Genomic DNA, 21,365 nt, shown 5'->3' with positions numbered 1-21,365 from the left:
CTTAATTCTAAGTATTTCAATGCGAAAATAAAAATGTAACCTACCTACAGCAAAAGTGATGATAAATGTTCTGTAGTAGAGCGTATTAAAAGTCTTGCAATGAAAACTATTATTAAATTATTTAATACACTTAAACATAAAAATAATAACAACAGCGGTAAACAATATCAATAAATATGATGTTAAAAATACCCTTTAACCATACGAAATTAATGTTTTAAAAACATATAAAATATATTTTAAAAAATAAAAATAAATATTTGTCTATAAAAAATATTAATTTTATGTATCTAAATAAAGGTACTGTATTCACTTAACCTAAACCAACAACCAAGTAAAAATATTTAAATAAATTTAAATATTTAAAACATTTCCTATATAAATTATTTATTTATTCAGGTACAGTAATATAAAGACATTTAGAAAAATCAGACGTCTGAAGAAGTCTGAAAATATTGTAATACAAAAATTGAAACATTAAAAAATAAAAATGATGGACCAAAAATAGACAAATTCAGTCAGAACTACACATAAAATTTAATACAAAAAAAGCATATAAAAAAAATAGTTTAAAATATATAAATAAGTTTAATTTGATTAAGATAATATAGTGAACCAAATGATAGCACAGCACTTTTTATTAAATTAGGATTCCACAACCAGCACATAATGTAATGTGTACAACTTACTAAATATTTAAAAACTTTCTCAAATGTAATGCCAATTTCACGACAAAATCAATTATTTAAAATAAAAATAATAAATTGATATCAAGAAAAAGACCCCAAAAAAGATATTGATGAAAACCAAAAATAGAAAGGTAATAATAAACTCACAGCACTGGTAGCAAGAGGTTCAGGTAGAGGTAGAGCTAGTTTCCTTGGAGGTACATGTATCCCAACATCTACACCAGAGTCCTTATCAGAATCTACGCTTCCTTTATGTTCTAACATCTTTAATTCATTCCTTAAACTCTCTTTTAATTCGGCTTCTTTCTGCTTTTGAGCATGAACGGCTAAACGGGTGATTTCAAATATTCGTTCACCATCACTTCTTGGGCTTGGCATAGGAGAGGGCTTCTTCACTGGGGTCTTTTTCTTTGGTGCTTGTTTCGGCGCTGGCTTAGCTGCTTTCTTAGCAGGTGTTGGGCCTTCTTCTGGTTTAGGTTCATCCGTTCCAAGACCTAGTGTGGTGCTTGCCATTTTATGAATATCAAAAAAACTGCTACTGGTACCTGACGATTTCCCATCTGTTTTATCGTCGCCGATGAAAGTGCTAAAAATACTAGATTCCTTCTCTTTTTTTTGTTCTTTCTTTTTCTCCGGTTTTTTGGGAGGCGGTTTATTTCCACCTCCCGGAACCAAGGCATCTTCAAGGGCGGTAAAAACATCTTCAAACCAAACCATGATTCTGACAGATGCAGTTGCTTAAAATTCCATGTACGCTGAAGTTAATGATTCTGTTATTGTGGGGGATGTTGCAAAATTCATTTGACAGCGGACAGGGTTGTTGTTATGCAAATTTACTTTACACTCTTTCACACCTGTATGGTAGCAAATTCATTGGTCTCTGTCAGGCATTACTTCACCTCTGTATGGATTTGATCACCTTTTCTGTGTTAGCAGAGACAACCTTGTAATAACCATTTCAAGCATTGTTACCGAGCATTCCATTATTGCAAAGGGTTCAGACTTTTTTTAATTCTGTACAATACATAGATAATAATAGTCTTTCATAATTATGCAGGTAATAAAACTGATTAATGTAAAAGTTGACAAATTTTAACACACCTATGTATGCAAGTAAAAGAAACAGTTAAAAATCAAATAGAACATTACATGATGCATACTGCATTAAATATCTAATAATAATATCGCTACATGACAAAATTAATATTTACATGTGCAATTTAACATAGACTTGAACGCCTATAAAACCTCGAATAGTTTGTGGGAAATGGTTCTATGCTTTAAATGACACTAAGTGAATTTGTGGATGCCAGCAGTGAATAAATATTAATAAATTGTTAAATTGATTAAGGGCAATAACAGTGTCAACATAATTTATTACTGTACTTTCTGAATTAGATAAAATTGTAATTTTATGATAACAAATGCATACCGTACATTTAAAACCATTAAATAGTACAATCTGTAATGATGATCAAACACAAAACTGATAGAATATAGATTAGCACTATATTTACAACACAATGCAAACAATTGTTGAATATGATACAACATTGAATAGTTCAGATATTACTGTTAATAACCATACCCCCTCTGATGTTTATTGATCTATATTTTTTCATGACCTGAATTTAATGATAAGCTGGTTTATTTTTAGAATAAACCAAAGTGAACACAAAATATCAATTGCTTAATACTGTTGCTTGTTCACAATCACATACATTAGACATCATTTTTTTCAGGGGCCACAAATTGCAATAATGTAAAATAAGAATAATCTTTTTATGGCAACCAGAAATAAAATGGTATTAATCTTAATAACTGATATGATATTGATTGATATAAAAAACTAGTCTGGGAACATTTAAAAAAGATTTTGATTTCATACACTGTATCAATCTGAATTTGGTATAGCAATAATGTTGTATTGTGCAGCATTTGCCTATATGGCAGTGGCGAAGGCGGAAATGTTCCTGAAACTGCAAACAGACTTACTTTATACTGTATCAGTTTCTGATGGTGTATTGGGCTGTACACTGACAATGTTTTGTTTCATGTGTTTAAACTTAAAATTAAAAAATTACTCTACTGTAATAAGTTTTAAACCAACCTACAGTATTATAATTTAACAAAATATCTAACACTAATTAATGCCAAGCCAAGTTCATCATATCAAAACTAATTAATCCAAAGATACCAACAACTGTAATAATAATCTTTACCTCATTTTGCTTTTTTCGCATTCTGACCTGATCAAACTTGGTAGCATCCTCTCCCAAAAGCCCATCAAAAAAATAGTTAAAACCGTAAAATGGTATTTATAAGTAAGATTTAACCGCACGAATATGGCTTACTGCTACAAATAAGATGGGCAATGGGAGATAAGGTGTTAACCAGGCCCAAAGCTCCAAGGCTGCTAACACTTACAGCTGACAACTCTAATTAGATGGCCGGTCCCAAAGGAGGGAGCCCTCTCCTGTTTTGCCGATTAAACTATTGTAAAGTGGTCAATATTAATAATAATATCTATTGAATATTGCATTCTTTGATGACTGCCAATAATCAGGAGTTAAACTCAAAGTAACAATGATAAAGAAATATTTTAATCATAGTGTTTGAGTCTTCTTCTGTAGTATAACATTCTTATGGAAATGTGTGAATTACTGAGAATCAATTGATTAATCCTACAAGGACTTGTACCTACACATAGATGATCAGAAAAGGGTGATAATTAGGTAATATTTTAAATCCACTCTATTCCAAATTTCACTCCCTCAAACTCCTGAAAATTGTCAGAAAACAACATTCTTAAATGGTCCAAAATTCTTGCAGGCTTCAGAAAATCTGTTATTTTGGTATTCCTGGTTTTGGGACATCATTAAATGCCCATAAAATAACTTACTACAGTACTTCAAATCCTTGTTGCCTTGACATAATATGTAAATTGTAAACTTTTAAAAATAAACTGTTTAAAGGCAGGTTGGAAGTTGGAATCAAAATGCTATAAAAAGGTTCTTTCATGTCTATTTCATATTCTATTTATTATAGCTCAGATGTTATTGTTAGTTATATAATATTTATTATCCTTGAAACAGAAAGAGTTTTTTGAAGCATGTCTTTTAAACATTTTTGGGTACTTTTTTCTTAACAATACAAACAAAGAAAGTTTAAGTATAATGATTGCCAAAATTGTGTAGAGAGTATACAATATTGCTCAGACAATACACATTTAGATCCAAATCTTATAGTCACGAAAACAACTGTAGCTCTGTCACTTATTATTGTGCTCATTGTTAATCAGTTTCAAAGATAAATGGCCAAAATAGTTTTGTTCATTCCTTGTCTCACAATCCTACCTTATTCCTCTCTCTCTCTCTCTTTCCTCTCAAATTCAAATCAGGCTAAATATAAAAAAAATATTCTTAAATTAGTGTTTGTGGATAATAAAACAAAACTTACCTGCCGAATAATAAAACTATTGGAACTTGTGTCTGAAAAACTACCATTCGATGGCTTCATTCTATGCTTCTTTTTGCCAACTTTTCCAGACTAAAACAAAAGATCAAAGTATATTGTTATATAAGTGAAGATGTACAGGTTGCATAGCTAACACATAATAAAAATAAAAATTATAATATATTTTCTTTAAAGACAAGTACTATATTGTAATCATTTAAATTGTATCCATTTACTTGTATTGTAATAAATATAAGGAATTAAAATTGTCTAGTTTTATTTAGCTATCCTGACTATAGAGGGCAGTATAACACTTAAGAATTTATTGGTGTGATGAGAAATCTCATTAATTATTAAAAATATGCATTGATATACTGTATTTCAGAGGCGTAGAATAGTTTCCTTGTCGGGAAGTACGAAGGTTTATTTTACTTAATGGCTACACAAAAAAACTGAATTCATAACCAACTTTAGCAGTACTATAATTTTATAGCAAGTAAAGACCATTGAAAAACAGAAATTTTGTGATCTTCTTTTCTGAATTATTTTATCCTGCCTAAATATGTTTTAATAATTAAAAAAAATAATAAGACCCATTATAATTATATATTTAATATTATTATTATATACCGGCACCTTTCAATTTACGGCATCTGATCGCCGGTCTACAGTTATTGCCATGCCCTCGAAATATAGACTGGCTAAACTACGTATATCTGTTTCCATATCTTATCTCAATATACACAATCAGATCCACATGCGCTATGCAACGATTGCGTAGCTGCACTAGCCTACGATGGATTTAGTATGTTTAGCGGCCATTTAAAATATGAACAAATAAAGTACAGTATATGAATATTTATTGCATATTTAGACGTAACAAATTATCAAATTCAGGCCTTTTGTTGATGTTTGCGTCTTCGCAGAAAACTGTGTCACTCACTGCACTAGCTAGGCCTACTCCAAACAAGTTCCAATTGTTTTGCATTCGCTTTGGTCTAGCCTGCAACCGAACTGCGTGGTACGGTATATAAAAAATATTTACTGGGCTTTTATCGAGGCACGGTAAAAAATATAGCCCTCTGTGATCTGGAGACACGCTATATCCTTCAACTTCGTCTCGGATATAATATAGTCTCCGGATCACCTTGGGCTATAATTTTAACCATGCCCAGGAAATATTTTTATATATTACTATATTTTTAATTTAAGTTGGCCCAACGGTTGTCCATTTTTGGATAATCATATTTCTTTTTTATACATATAAAGCATGCAAGTCCTTGTCCAGCCTCTAGCAATCACTAACTAATATGCATGTACTACTCAAAACCTGTATGTTAACTAAACCAAGACAAATTCAAATCAATAATTATACAAGCTTAGGAATATAGCAGTTATTTTTAAGTAGAATCCTTCCTCTGCCCATTTCAGAACTATTCTTCTTAGCATGATTATTGTTATTTTAAGAATTCAACATGGGTAAAGCTTCCTAGGAATAATGTAGACAAAATATTACAAGCAAGCAAACATCCATCATTTGTAAGATTGAAACATATTAAGACACTAATTAATAAAGACTAATTTTGCAATACCGATTCTGAATTTGAAATGCAAGAAAGGGAAATATCCAGAAAAAGTACAGTAGCAGCTGTAGGAGGTGCAACTGGAGAGATATGCGGATAACCCAATGCAGGGTTTCTACCATAACTGTACTACAATAACAAATTTTTTATTCTTCTTAATTTTTTTTTATTGAGATAGTTAATATTTTTGTCAATTACTTTAATAACATTTTTAAATTACAAAGTTTAGTAATGCCAATATAAGTATCATGGATAGGTTTTGTTGACTTGCCTTGACTTGATTTTAATAGTAAACTGAATCACAGAAAAGCTCTAGGAAGATCCCACTCAGTATCAACAATAATCGTAAAGTATTTGCCAATAAATTTTAAAAGCCTACCAGTTTCTTTTTAAACATCATTATAATCTACTCGGGTATAAAAAAAAAAACTTGTAAGTACAGAAGAAGCTGAAGTATCAGTCATTGTTAATGCGTCATGGGTAAAATCATGTCTACGTGTACTTCTGAAGTCTACAGTAAATATATACTAGTGTAGTGTTCAATTAATTAAAGTTATCTCCTTAATAGGAATTCTACTATATTTCAATGACCACATTATTCAGTAATGTACTTCACCTAAAACATAATCTCTCCTTTTGAACACAAAATGTCATGGTACGATTTGTAAAGTACTTGGGTTTTGCATGTACATGGATTTTTAGGGAGTCAACTCATTAGTACAAAATACATTTGATTTAATGATAAGCTACAGTATACTGTAATAATAGTGATTTCTTTTGTCTAGTATTCTGTTCAATTTCAGAATATAGATAGAAAGATGTTCAATGGGTAAATGGTGAAATAATCAAATAAATAGCAAATAAATTAGCTATCTAGAAACAAACCTTACCATACTGTATCCCAAGTGTAATATTACAAATATTAATTTCTGCCTTTGATGTGTTTAATTAATTATGTCATGAGCTATAAATAGAATAGCTAATGTACAGTATAAACAGCTGACTACTGTTTCTAGATATTAAATTGACAAATGACAAATGAGTATCAAATTAACCTTCTTCATTATAAACGTAAATAACCAGTGGGAACAAATTCACAATGTCAACACATGTTTATAAATACGATAAAAAAGACTATGTACCAAATACCAGATTTTCACAAATTTACAGCAAATATACTGCACATTAGTATTTGTTTTGCCATAGAAAACTAATTTTATGAAGTAACTCTGTGTAAGACATGATGATGGTATGTTGGGATTTGTGAACAATGTGTTCTGTAAGAAATTTCCGCCTTTTTTATTTGTTTCTATATGGAAACAGGCAAATTTTTGTAGCTAGTTAAGGAATACAGTGGGATTGTTTTTGTACAAAGACAATATATTTCTTATTTTATCTTGACAGAAATTTAATAATTTGCCTTGTCTGTTCAGCATGTACCACATTGTTCATATCATACACTCAGTATGCTTAGAGTTTACTTTGGCCTCTTGGAAAATGATATTAAATGGTTGTCTACAGTACCTTAATTCTTAAAAAGTCATTTTGAAGTATAAAGGCAATCAGTTTAAAATTTAATTTAAAAAAAAATTAAATATTTAAGTTTACATGCAATGTCCATTGATTAATTTTGTACTAATTTATACTGGTGCCTCACTCAACATTATTTATGATATTATGTAAGTAGTACTGGAGCCTGAACATAAAATTAATATTAATTAAAGCTACAACCCATGATCACTGAACTGTGAATGAGAGATTCCTTTACAGGGAACGGATTTTACGTATATCTGAATGAAATTTAATTATGCAATGAACATATTTAGACATCAGGAGTATGCAGACTTTTCCTGGAAGTTGACAAAAAAAAGAGATGAAAGAAAAATAAACATACAGAACTATCATTAAAGGCATTCCACACTCCATACAAATAAGGCAAGCTGCTGCTAGGTTAGAAGGGGTGTTGAACCCACAAATGTGAAAACGCCCACAAATGTGAAAACGTATCACCCACAAATGTGAAAAAGCCCACAAATGTGAAACGCCCACAAATGTGAAAATGTATCATCCACAAATGTGAAAACGACCACAAATGTGAAAACGCCCACAAATGTGAAAAAGACCACAAATGTGAAAACGTATCACCCACAAATGTGAAAACGCCCACAAATGTGAAAACGCCCACAAATGTGAAAACGTATCACCCACAAATGTGAAAACGCCCACAAAGGTGAAAACGCATCACCCACAAATGTGAAAACAACCACAAAGGTGAAAACGCATCACCAACAAATGTAATAAACAGCGCCCACAAATGTGAAAACAACCATCACCCACAAATATAATAATGCCCACAAATGTAAAAAACAAAATCAAATTTAGTGCTAGACTCCAAACAATTTTGATCGACTTAATACATTATATCATGATTATATTGAGTTGTTTCAAAACTTGTGTATTTACGATACGTCTGTTAGGGTCGTTGGATTATTACCATTTGCTGCTCGTGCACGCTTTGCATTGTTAACTCGTTGGTTTAATGTACGTAATAGTTCAAGATGATATTTGTTATTTCCTGCGCGGGTGCACGATACTTCAAGGTCAAGGCAATATTATATCATTGTTGCTTGTGTGGTTGTTAATTCGTTGGCTTTCGACATCGACTTAGACCTATACGTACATAACAGTAAGTCAACGAGTTAACAACAAAACACTAAAAGTAGCAATAGATATGACCTTGACTTTGTAGTATTGTGCGCAAAAAATTTTGAATCGAACATCGACTTGGAACTATACGTACATAACAGTAAGCCAACGAGTTAACAACAAAACACTAAAAGTAGCAATAGATATGACCTTGACTTTGTAGTATCGTGCGCCAAAAATTTTGAATCGAACATCGACTTGGAACTATACATACAATCATAACAGTAAGCCAACGAGTTAACAACAAAACACTAAAAGTAGCAATAGATATGACCTTGACTTTGTAGTATCGTGCGCAAAAAATTTTGAATCGAACATCGACTTGGAACTATACGTACATAACAGTAAGCCAACGAGTTAACAACCAACCATAAGTAGCAATGGTATATATAGCCTTGACCTTGTAGTATCGTGTGCGCGCGCGCAAAAAACATCGAACATCAACTTGGAACTGTGCGTAAGCCTACATAACAGTAAGCCAACGAGTTAACAACCAAACACTACATACAAATAGCAATGGTATATATAACCTTGACCTTGTAGTATCGTGTGCGCGCGCAAAAAACATCGAACATCAACTTGGAACTGTGCGTAAGCCTACATAACAGTAAGCCAACGAGATAACAACCAAACACTACATACAAGTAGCAATGGTATATATAACCTTGACCTTGTAGTATCGTGTGTGCGTGCAAAAAAACATTGAACATTGTACATAAAGCATGTCATCTGTATGGTGCTGTGTTGTTATTATTCATTCATAGTCTTACTGATAATGACTTTGGTTTCATGATTTACATTTATACTGTATATAATTGTTTCAGAGTTCATGTACTATACAGTGCATACTTCTGTACACTAGTAGTAGCATCATAACCTGTAATTTAATTATAGAAAACCAAGTGCACCTTGTAGGTTTTCACGTTTGTATTAAAACCAGGATACCAGCAAAAGCACTTCTTTGTGACAATGACAGTATCTATAATTTCCTCTGTTGTCAATTTCAAAACAAGACTATTAATGCAGTGGTTTGAGAGAGACTAAAGCAAGACAGTTTACACAGCAATAGCTCGCAATAAATAATTACCTGTTTGTAAATAATCATTAATAATGTACTTTGATAGATTTGTGCTCTGTGAAGTTCACAGCCTGGTTACATTATATTCAAATACATATCATGTACACATGAGTTCAATTATTAATATTAGACCGCTAAACAGTAGATTTAGTTTTTCGAGATCAAAAAATCCAGACAAACCATTTGTTTTAAAGTTGTTCTTTTTCATAAAATTGTAATTAATTCTGAATCAATTAGTCTTAAATCAGATTCAAGAAATCATGTTAAAATGGACAGAAAATCATTCCGATAAAATTGTAGAATAACCCTTGCGAGGAGGTTTTTCAAAAGGCCTAAAGTCATACTATCCATAATTAATTCATGCATAATGAAAATATACATCGATACTTACTACAGTTATTTATCTTATGAAATTTTCTATCCATGAATCTACAGTATCTGTAATACTTTATATATCCTGCCTGTAGTCATTTATCCCTTGATTAATTCATACATTCATATTCATTCAACCTTGAAAATTTGACATTAACAATTAATTAATTATTCATAGTATCTATTTTTTTATATAAAATTCCTCCAACTGAATTTACATAGAATCAAGACATTTAATAACATACTGTAGAGTAGGTTGGTCATAGGACAAGCTTAGCTAAGTTTAGAAGAAAAGATTAATACTAGGGGCATGTGTCTGTTGTAGGAATCAACAATTTGTAGTAAGAGAAAAGTGAAGACAGTGTATTAAAAACAGTACTAACTGTAAAGTAGGGAGGTTTCTACATCATATTATATAACACCCAAATAAATTCCTGTCATTTGATTGGACGATTGTGGGTTACATGGCGTGAATTTTTTTCGTGTATGAAAAAAAAAATTCTTTTGCGTTTGGAAAACATTTTTTTTTAAATACAACAGCACCACCTGTTTTGTACTTTTGCCGCGAATTGAATGTTATGACTGGTTTCGCGATGGAAGTACATTTTTGGAGAGATAATGTACTAATTCAGATCAAAAAGGCATTTAAATTAGTTTTAGATCATTTGAAGGATTTTGATTAATTAATGAGAACATCTCTACAAGACGTGGAATCATTGGAAAAAACAGTTAGTAAGGGGAAATATCAAGTATGAAGGGACCAATGATTTTATATAGCCAATAGCTAGATAGCAAACTGCAATGTTATCGCAGTTCAAAAAATGATTCTACATGGAGAGGGAACCAACAAGATGGTGACTGCAATCGACCAATCAGATATGCCCTACGCAGTCACGCACTACTACGCCTGTGTTGACCGTATAATATAATAATAATATACAAATTTGTAAAGCGCCAATTCCAGCAACAATTAGTGATGAAAGGCGATGTGGACAACATTCTTCTCCCCTAAGGGTCACATCGTGTCATCGGCAGCCAACTATGGCGCCATTACATCTGTCCACGACAGTGTGTATGTATGAACTAGTACACCGGGGTAACCCCCTACTCGTCTCGAAAGATGTACTAGGTACTTTAAAGTGCACATGAGCCAGATGTACACTGGACCTACGGTTTATAGTCCTTATCCGAGAAGACTTGTTCTACCACCAGAACCATGGAGCGATGTTATGGCTATGGATTACGGTTCGACTGTCTTAACCGCTCGGCCACACTTACTCACTGTGACTCACTCAGCGTGAGAGGTATTTTTCACATTCTCTCCCTTAGATATGCAATCATCGTCTTGAGCGTATGAACATGAATGCATTCTATATGATCCTCGTATACAAAAAATTGCTAAAAATTACCATGTAATTATTTTATTCCATTATGATTAACAACATATTTAATTTTATAAAAACTTCACTGTGCATACAAGAATATGTGTTGTAATTTATGTAGTCTTAATGTATTATATTCTAGATTATTATTTTTTATATTAAATAATGTTTTTGAACATATTTACGGCTGCCATCTTGTTGGTCCCCCCCACCCACCCCCTCCTGTTGGAATCACTTTTCAGTCTGGAGTACGCCCTCTAGCCTTTGGCTGATTACAACTCTCTGGAAGGGACATATACAGTAGTAGAAAGGACAGTGTTCAGTAGGAAGGGAAAATGTCTATTTAAAGCATCACTGCAGTAGAATAGAAGGGACACTTTTATTATAGGAATCAACAGCTGTAAAATTGTTAAATTTTAAATATATTATTCTAGTCCTCAAGCTTTAACTGGAAACTGAGGAAATTCAGATTAGGCCCTCAACAGACCCACGGCAACCAGCAGTGCAGCGCCTACAAGATCATCACACCGGGAGACATATGGGCAAATGTTAAGTATGAAGGGACATATAGTGGGAAGGGACAGTGTATATTTAAAACATTACTACAGCAGGCAAGGACAATGTCTATTTACGATACGATACGTTTTGTAGGAAGGGACAGTGTTATAAGAAGGGTCAGTGTTATAAGAAGGGTCAGCATGGAATGTATGGTAAATTTTGGCTTTTGCAATTTTTGATCAGAATAGTCAGTACAGACTTTGGAACCTCTTGGATGTTCTCAAACGGCCGCTTCTCCAAATATTTAGCACCACCTCTCCTTGATTATTCTAGTCATACTAATTGATTTAAGCGAATTAATAATATTATCCTAGTAGTCAAATGAACAAAACGGGAATGTGTTTTTAACTGTTACAGCCAAGTATCAAACCCAGTATTTAGTCAGGATTCCTATAAAAAAAAATATAGTAACTGAATAATGTTAAATAGTTTAATAAAAGAATGACCAATGATTATTATTAATTAATAACTGGAATATTAATACAAACTAGATATTGATCAGTTTATTTTACCCAATTACAGCAAGCTGTGAAATCCCGCCACGAACCTCAAGGGAGCTTGCATTTTTATGACTAAAATATGAGACAGTGTGGAAAAACCATGGTCAAATTTTCAAATAAAAAGGATAAAATATGTATTTATGTATGTAATGTATTTAAATTATGTTTTTTCTTTTTAACCTGATTAACTAAAAATACTAAAAACAACATAGCTATCTTAATAAATATAGAATATAGTTGAGAAAAATATAAAATGATGGCCGATGTCTATCATATGAAAAATGTAATGTGTGAAAAGCTATTCTGTCATCGATGCTGTGTGTTTACTGTGCTGATGGAATTCTAAATGAAGCAAGCTAAAGAGTGTTCCGGGTCAGTAATCACAATGCTCAAAATCCAATATTCCAACAATACAAGGAGTCTATTGCTAAGAATAATTTCTACCGTATAGATAGATGATTGTATATCAAAAGAGTGACCAAGGAAGGGGAAAGCATGACAGAAAGAAAGAGACATTTAATTAAGACAGTTTTTAGTTTAAGAATGTGTTTTCTTATTTACTGTATTGTGTCAACTGTCGTGTATTAGGCTCTTCTGTTAGATGTGAATTTTTAAAAATACTAATAATATAACAAGTAATAAAATACAATATTAATAATTATTAATTTCAACCAATTGTATTAAAGTAAACATTTTTGAGATGATTAAAAATTGGTTTAGATTTTATTTTTTTTGGCACTGGGCAGGGAGGGGAGGTGGTTCTTAATGTATTGTGTTATGTAGGCCTATTCTGTTTTGTAAGGCTCTCAGCTGTTGGAAGTTGGATGTAAATTGAAGTCAAATTAACTAATATTAATAAAGTAATGAATTACACAGTTTAAGTAATTAATTTCAACCCCATTTAATATTTTCACAGAAATGAAGATAGTAATCAAGTGAAGAGATAGGAGAAATGTACTTTAAACTGAGCACTTTTTTCTTTACCATGGTTTTCTGTTATAAACATAGATTACAAAATTATAGAACGAAAAATAAATATTGCACAGTACATTGAGGCATAGAAGACATTCTAATTTCTAATATGATTAAAATTTAATCTATAAAGTATTGATAAAAACAATCTTTGTGATCATAAAATGGGTAATATTTAGTTTTCTTGGCCACAATACAAACCTTACTTGCGTATAACTATAACACAGATGAAAGAAAACGCCATAGATGTTTTGGTAATTAATATCCTACTGTATTCTTAATCAAAAACTAACAACAAATGACAATTTTATGCACAATATGACTGTTTTGTATAGTTATTCTTACGATATAATTTAGCTAGTAATTTTCCTTAGTAAAGAAATTCTGTATGATCTTTATAATCTATGTGAGTTTGTTTAATTTTAAATTGATTATTTTAATTTAAAAATGCAAATGGTAACAAGGTTTGTAGTAAATTATAAAGTGATATTGTTAAACCTAAAAATTAATATTATTATTATTATATCCAGTAAAAGGGAATGGTTCTGGCCTCAACTCTGTGAATTTAAACACTCTCTTTATCCTCACCTGCAAAGGTTAAAGTTGAAATTGAGTCACTTTAATAGGTGTATCATCATGAATGCATAAGAAGATGGATTTTGTTATGAATAAAGGCTCAGCTTAACTAGGTAATGATAATTACACTACTGAAATACCTAATCTAATTTCTTATGTTATTTCTGGAATTACATTTGCCGATAGACTTCATTTAACAAAATGACAGCCTCAATAATCATAATTGTATGTTACCAGAAAACGAATAATCTCTAGACTGGTTGAAATTATTTATAGAGTTGGGCCTAAAAAGGTAAAAAAAGATGGTACTATATTATTGTTTCACTGTTTATAATAAAGTCCTGTATTGTTATTCTAAATGCTTACAATCAATTTCAAGTATTGAGATAAAACATGAATAAATTTGAAATATTTGTAATAAATTATGTCAGACAATAATAATTAAATATTCTTTCATGATAACATTCTGTAATAAAATGCAGTCATGTGGGGTTTCTGCACTTACAGGTTCTAAAGCATGAAGTGCAAAGATGGCAATGAATTAAGGTGAAGAAAGAAGGCAAACGAAGGTAAAATGAATTGAGGTGAAAGGGGGAGGAAAAAAGGTACAATGAATTAAGATGAAGAAGGGAGAAGAAAGTACAATGAATTGGGGAGAAGGAGGAAGGAATAGGAAGAATTGAAGGTACAATTAATTGGAGAGAAGAGGTATAATGATTTGAAGTAAAGGAGGGAGAAGGAAGAAGAAGTAGGTACAATGAATTGGGGATAAGAAGGAAGGCCCTTGACCTTGACTCAGAAATACCGGGATGGTGTCCGGCGGGGGATAGTTTTACCTTAGTTAAGCATAGTTAAGCTTTGTTACATTTTTTTTTTTTCACATTATTGATTGTCTCCATCCCCGAAACCTCGACTAAGAAATACCGGAATGGTGTCCGGCGGGGGATAGTTTATTACCATTAGTTAAGGTCCTATGTAAAGCACCTAGAGGGGTCAGTGATCCATTAGGCGCTATATAAATACTGTTTATTATTATTATTATTAAGGAATGGAATGAATGTACAATTAATTGGGGAAAAGAGGTGCAATGAATTAAGGTGAAGTAGGGAGAAGGGGGTACAATGAATTGGGGTAAAGAGGAAGAAGGATGGCTAATGAATTGGGGAGAAGGAAGAATGTACAATTAATTGAGGTGGAAAAGATAATGTACAATGATTTTAGGTGAAGAAGGGGAGAAGTAGGAAGGAGGTACAATGAATTAAGGTGAAGAACGGAGAAAGAATACAATGAATTGGTGAAGGAGGAAGGAGGTACAATGATTTGAGGTGAAGGAGGGAGAAGTAGGAAAAAGGTACAATGAATTAAGGTGAAGCCAGGAGAAAGAAGGTACAATTGATTGGTGAAGAGGGAAGGGAAAACAATGATTTGAGGTGAAGAAGGGAGAAGGAAGAAAGTCAAATTAATTGAAGAGAAGGAAGGGGCAGAGGTACAATTAAATGAGGAAAGGAGGAATGGGAAGAAGATACAATTAATTGAGGTGAAGTAGATCAAATTAATTGAGGTAAAGAAGGGAGAAGGAGGTACAACTAATTGAGGTAAAAAGGAAGAAAGCTGGTGTAATGAAGTGAGGTAAAACAGGGAGAAGGGGAAGAAGGTACAATTGATTGAGGGGAAGAAGGTACAATTGATTGAGGTGAAGTAGATCAAATTAATTGAGGTAAAGAAGGGAGAAGGAGGTACAACTGTTGAGGTGAAAAGGGAGAAAGTTGGTGTAATAAAGTGAGGTAAAACAGGGAGAAGGGGAAGAAGGTACAATTGATTGAGGGGAAGAAGGTACAATTGATTGAGGGGAATAAGGTACAATTAATTAATTGGGACAGGGAAGTAAGGTGTGACACTCTTGTTAATTGAGAGTTAAGTTGGGCCAAGCCATATAAATATTCTATGAAGGTACAATGAGGAAGTAGGTACAATGAATTGGGGATAAGAAGGAAGGCCCTTGACCTTGACTCAGAAATACCGGAGAAGAGATAAGAAGGAGTACAATTAATTGAGAAGAGAGAACAAGGTACAGTTAATTGAGGTGAAATGGGTGAAAGATGGTGCAATGAAGGGAGAAGGGGAAGAAGGTACAATTGATTGAGGAGTATAAGGTACAATTAATTAATTGGGGCAATGAAGTAAAGGTCTGACATTCTTGTTAATTGAGAGTTCAGTTAGTTGGGCAAAGCCATATAAATATTCTATACAACAAGATAGGCATATTTTGTAATGTTAATTAGTCCCATTATACTGGAAACATACTCTATGTCTTTTGTAATATTAGTCATCTTGTGTCTGGAGGGCTGAAAGTTATAGTAGTAGTCAGAATGAGACAAGCAAAGTAAAGAAAGACAAATAAATCTAATACACTAGAACCTAGAACTATCTTTTTTGTTTTAAAGTCCTAGTAATTATTAACTCCAAGCATCTTCTTTTTCTGATGGACAGTGCCAAACAATAAGTTTACATTATAAATTAAAAATAAAAAAACATTAGTAGGTTCTACATAATAGTTCTATATCTGTTTTATAACTACCAGTATAGAGCAAATCTATCTTCAGTACCCCACAGTGTAAATTTGAATCAAATGATTGAGACAACCCATAGGTTTTGTCATAATTGAAGAACAGTTGTACTTTTGTCTTGTAATTAGATATTGTACATCAATTCAATAACTTAACCGTTTATATTAATTAAATGTTCATTCATGACGAGAGCTAATTACAGAAAGTCAATGTTCAAACTTCTTACTCAGATAGTAACTATGGAATCCATAACACATCATATTAACAACAGTTTTGAATATAATTTTAGTTATTACACTTTTTATGGTCCTATTTATTCACATTTTGTTTTGTTGCTTTTTAACAAATATGGCACCAAATATACCAAGTTTAGAAGATTTTATGAAAGAAAAAACAAAATATTTTATAGACCTGGCTTGACTTTGATTGGGATCAAGAAAGGAATACAGTATCGATAAGTTTTATAAAACATAAATATGTACATTATTATGTCAGCCTATACATGAGTAATCTTGCAATAAAGCATAGTATGGTTCACATTTTTAATTTGGTATACTTTTGTAGTTATATAACGAAAATGTCCTGTTTTTTGTTTAATAAAATTAACTACAAATACTCACTAGTGTTCAATACCACCATGTATGCTAATATAATTTTTGTTCGATAAATGAAATTATAGATATTTGAATTTCAGATTTGTTAACCGATCATACATGCACAATTGTTTATTAATGGCTATGCTGAATGATTTTACTTGGTTATATTAAATCAATTTCAGAAATTATTCAAAAATATTCATGAGGGTACTTCATATAGCAACGATAAGGTGCCTTTCATGGCGTGTTGAATAAAAAATTAATACTAACTAAAACTAACTAGCCTATTATGATAGACCGATCTAAGATACAGTACAATGGGGCACAGTACAGGATTTAATACTATTTTTTTAAAGTATGATGTTTTCATACTTTAAATAACTACAAGATATTAATATTACACGCAATTAAAACCTTTTTTATAATGACTAGAATTCACAATACATATACAATGAATTCTACCTTATTTTTTATTCAAAAAAAAAATTAAATACTGTAGATTGGTCTGATTTAATTGAAGTAAATACAAAAGGAATAATCCATTTGTAAATGCTTTTTTTCAAAATATATACTGTACTGTTCATACAACAGTGTATAAAATGGTGTGGCTATTGCTTAACAATAAAGAAACAAAATAAATAAAAAATCTAGCTTTTGAATAATAATACCCAATTTATTTGATTTTTACTTGAATTTTATAGCAGATTTATTTTGAACAATAAAATACACAAAAAAACAAATCTGGCCATTGAATTGACCTTCAGTCATCTAGAAAACTGTATGAAAACCCATTCTCTACTGTAGATGTAAAAAAAAGTAATGATTGTTTTTATGAGTAGAGCAAAATATAGTTTTAGCAACATTTAAAAAACAATGTGAACTGGATAGGGTGACACTCATGCAACAATTAGTTATGTTTTGTAATACTAATGTAATTGGCAGTATTTTTCCCCCAATATTAACATCTTTTAAGAAACCCATTTGAATATAAAAATATTGTTTGAAATTAAGAAAGGAAAAATGATGATACTTGTCAATGTCATATGATTGTTTATTGACAAAATTAACATTGTTAGAAAATACATTGTAATACCGTACTACAGGTACTAAACTGAAATCTTTACCAACAAGGTTTAACATTGTAATTTAAAACAAATTAAAAAATATTTCTTTAAAGTATTAATGAAAGCAATACAGTTCTAGATTTTTAAGAAAATTATAAAACCAAAAATAATATTCTAAGAAGAATTTACTCATTATCCCTTCAGTCCTTGTTTACAAACATTGTCATTCGTGCACAGTAGCAGTATATAAACTAATAATCTAATAATCATGTACCTTTATAGGTCCACGATCTAATCGTCATACCATTGTTTTCCCAGTTGGTCTAATTAGTAATTAGATATGTTAGAAAAATGTAATTCCTCCTCATAAGTGAATACGTTTGGTACTACTGTAATACAATGTTTTGCTTACAATATGTTAAACACTTTCACATTTGACTATATTTATATTGTTAAAATGTTATTTAATATTAATAACCATTATTTTAAAATAATTTACATTTGATTGGCAAAGGAGTACATGATCACAGCACTACTGTGCAGGGCATCACGTATGCAAAACCCAGGAGAGCAACAAATCGCTCTCCTCAAATCACCGAGGAGAGCAATTCGCTCTCCTTGCAAAAATTTTAAATCGTACACATTTTTTTGCCCGACAGGGGATACCCCCCCCCCCCCCCCCTGCCGGGCACAACAAATGTATACTGTCTGTACCTCTCCCCTAAAATCCCCCACACCCACCTTTACACACAATATTTTCCGTGGGGATCGTATTATTCTACAGTACAAAAAACTCAAGCCAATTTTTTTTTTATGGCCTGCCTGGGTAGATTGGGTTTCAGGAGCCTGGAGAATCCTGTCCTGGCCAACTATGCCTTTATTAGACTAGCTTTTCTAGCCTAGCTTGTTGGCCTAGAAATCAGACAGAAAACCTGAAAAGTATTTACCTGCAATTCATAAATTATACAATTCTAACATGCAACAGCCATTAAAATATTTATAATAAGTTACAAAGTGTCATTTTAAAATAATTAAGAAAGATATTTGATCGTGTTTACATGTGTCACACATGGGCACACGCACAATAGGGGAGGGCTGAGAGAGCTTCTAGAAGATGCTGACGTCACACATATTGGTTAGAACTTTCGAAGAAATAATCCATCTTCAAAATGACATAATTAAAGCAACCAGCAGCTAAGCTTTTTTAAATAATAAACATTATATTTAGGCCTACTATATTAATGTTTCCTTTTAAAATTAAATATATTTTATTAACTCGTTCCATAAAAACATAAAGGGAAAAATTATTGGTTGGGACATGATCTTCCTGTAAAGGAGGTGTTTCTATGACACCGTACTGGTTGCACTATGAGGCGATGAAGTAAACTCGCCCTTGAATGCGCGCAGGCAGGGGAATCCCCTTTGTTGGTACCTCGCACTGTACTGTGAGATGGAGCGCGATGAATTGCTCTCCTTTTCGAAGGTTGTTGATTGCGATCGCGCTCGCGATCCTTAAAAACGAGGGACTGCCATTAGGCTTGTAGCTTTATAACTTACCTTATATACTATTAGCCTAGGCCTAGATTGGTTTTAACTTTTAAAAATCCACGTGTTTTTAGGCCTCTTGACAGAAAAATCAACACTGTCAAAAGCTAGGCTCTATTTTGAAAATTAAGGAGCGCGATAAATTGCTCTCCTCGAAGCCTGTTGAGGAGCGCGGAGGAGCGCGGTCGCGCAGGCGCTCCTTATAAATGATGCCCTGACTGTGCATACATGGCTTGAGCTTCAAGGGTGGAATGTTCAAAGTAATAATAATAATAATTTATTAATTTATATTATGCAAATTACATAAAATATATGTTCAAATGATGTCACAATATATTCAATTAAAAATAAAACTATCTAAGCAGGCCTAACTAGTTTGAGTCTGCCCTTAATACAAATAACGTTGGTATATTCAGTCAGCATACAATAGTGAATTAAACTAGATGATGGGTGTGAAGGTTAGGTTAAAGCTATCTTATGACTGGCAACAAACTAAGGTTTTGATTTTCAGATTCCTTACAGTATCTCTATCCATTTTTAAACCTGGCGTAATCCATGCTTTTAATAAAGTCGAGTGGGTGACCTGTTAAAGCATGATGGTGCAAACCACAGGCATCAGTGTCAAGACAGTGATTAACCGATGGTAGTTCTGGTAGTAGAACACATCTGGCTTGTTTGCACTCGAAAGAGTAGGGGATATCCCTGTTATATAGGTGAAGGGGTGACCTCAGATCCATTACTTACAGTCAACAACAAGATGATGGAAATCATTTTGGATGCTTCACTTGATGATATATAATTAAAACTCTTTGATAACACAAAAAAGAATTACACTGTACACATAAATGCTTCCTAAATATCATAATTAAATTAATGTTGAAATATTAAATTCTAACTAGGCCTAGGGGCCTATATTTAATTATTAATAACTTTGTATTGCAATACATCATGACAGGGAATTTAATGTGTTTTACAAACACAACATAAATTCTCTCTGGAAAATGAATGATTAATTAAATATTATACAGATATGATAAATGACTAAACAATTATGGATGAGGAGTGAATTGCATTTAGATAAAAAAAATATATAAATCAGGACACATTATTACCAAGCCACGTTAATTGAAGGGCAAACCCTAGGCCTGGGCTAGTTTAGGCCTATTTCATTTACACACAAGTCTAAGCGTCTAAGTAGGCCTAGGCCTAGACCTTCTGACCGATCTGTTGTTGTGATCGAACATCGTTTGAAGAAAAGAGTCATTTAATTATCGATTAAATTCCTATGGCTTAATTAGGCCTATTCTATTCAGAAAATAAGCAGACTGCTGCCCACACATATATTATCACATTTAGATAACATGTACAATGAACTAATATGCACAAACAGAACTACAAAACTCACTTGATGATCAGTGTGATTAACTAGAGGAGGAGGTTGGTTTAGCTCACTTCCTACCATTCCATTCCCGGGGCCCACTTCCAGCCCTCGAAGGCTTGAGTTAGATGAATAGGCTGTCATTATTTGCCTGTGTTTCACGTAACTTAATTGTCAACACAATATACATTTTCAAATAAATTCGTACATCACAATCGTATCCTCATGATTAAAAAACCACAATAGTTTTACGGACAGCAAAACATTTGCAAAAAAATTCGCAAAAATTCCTGAGATATTTTGACGCGAACTTCCCCAAAGGTCGACGAGCAATGTCAGAATT

General features: G+C 32.3%; 1 protein-coding gene across 5 annotated transcripts in view; it reads right to left on the bottom strand.

Annotated features, from left to right (window-relative positions):
* The window catches only part of LOC140040458 (voltage-dependent L-type calcium channel subunit beta-1-like), a 76,116-nt gene extending 54,751 nt beyond the window's left edge, over nucleotides 1–21,365 (bottom strand). For all 5 annotated transcript variants that reach the window (XM_072086420.1, XM_072086419.1, XM_072086421.1 and 2 more), the window contains exons 1-2: nucleotides 21,050–21,365; nucleotides 4,149–4,238 (exon numbers count right to left, since the gene is read on the bottom strand). In XM_072086420.1, coding sequence (XP_071942521.1) covers nucleotides 4,149–4,238; nucleotides 21,050–21,166 — 207 coding nt within the window. In that variant the 5' untranslated portion in view covers nucleotides 21,167–21,365. The remainder of the gene's footprint in view (nucleotides 1–4,148; nucleotides 4,239–21,049) is intronic.

The sequence above is a fragment of the Antedon mediterranea genome, chromosome 2 (assembly GCF_964355755.1).
Source record: "Antedon mediterranea chromosome 2, ecAntMedi1.1, whole genome shotgun sequence".
Lineage (NCBI taxonomy): Eukaryota > Metazoa > Echinodermata > Crinoidea > Comatulida > Antedonidae > Antedon > Antedon mediterranea.
This window is presented reverse-complemented; position numbering and strand designations above follow the sequence as displayed.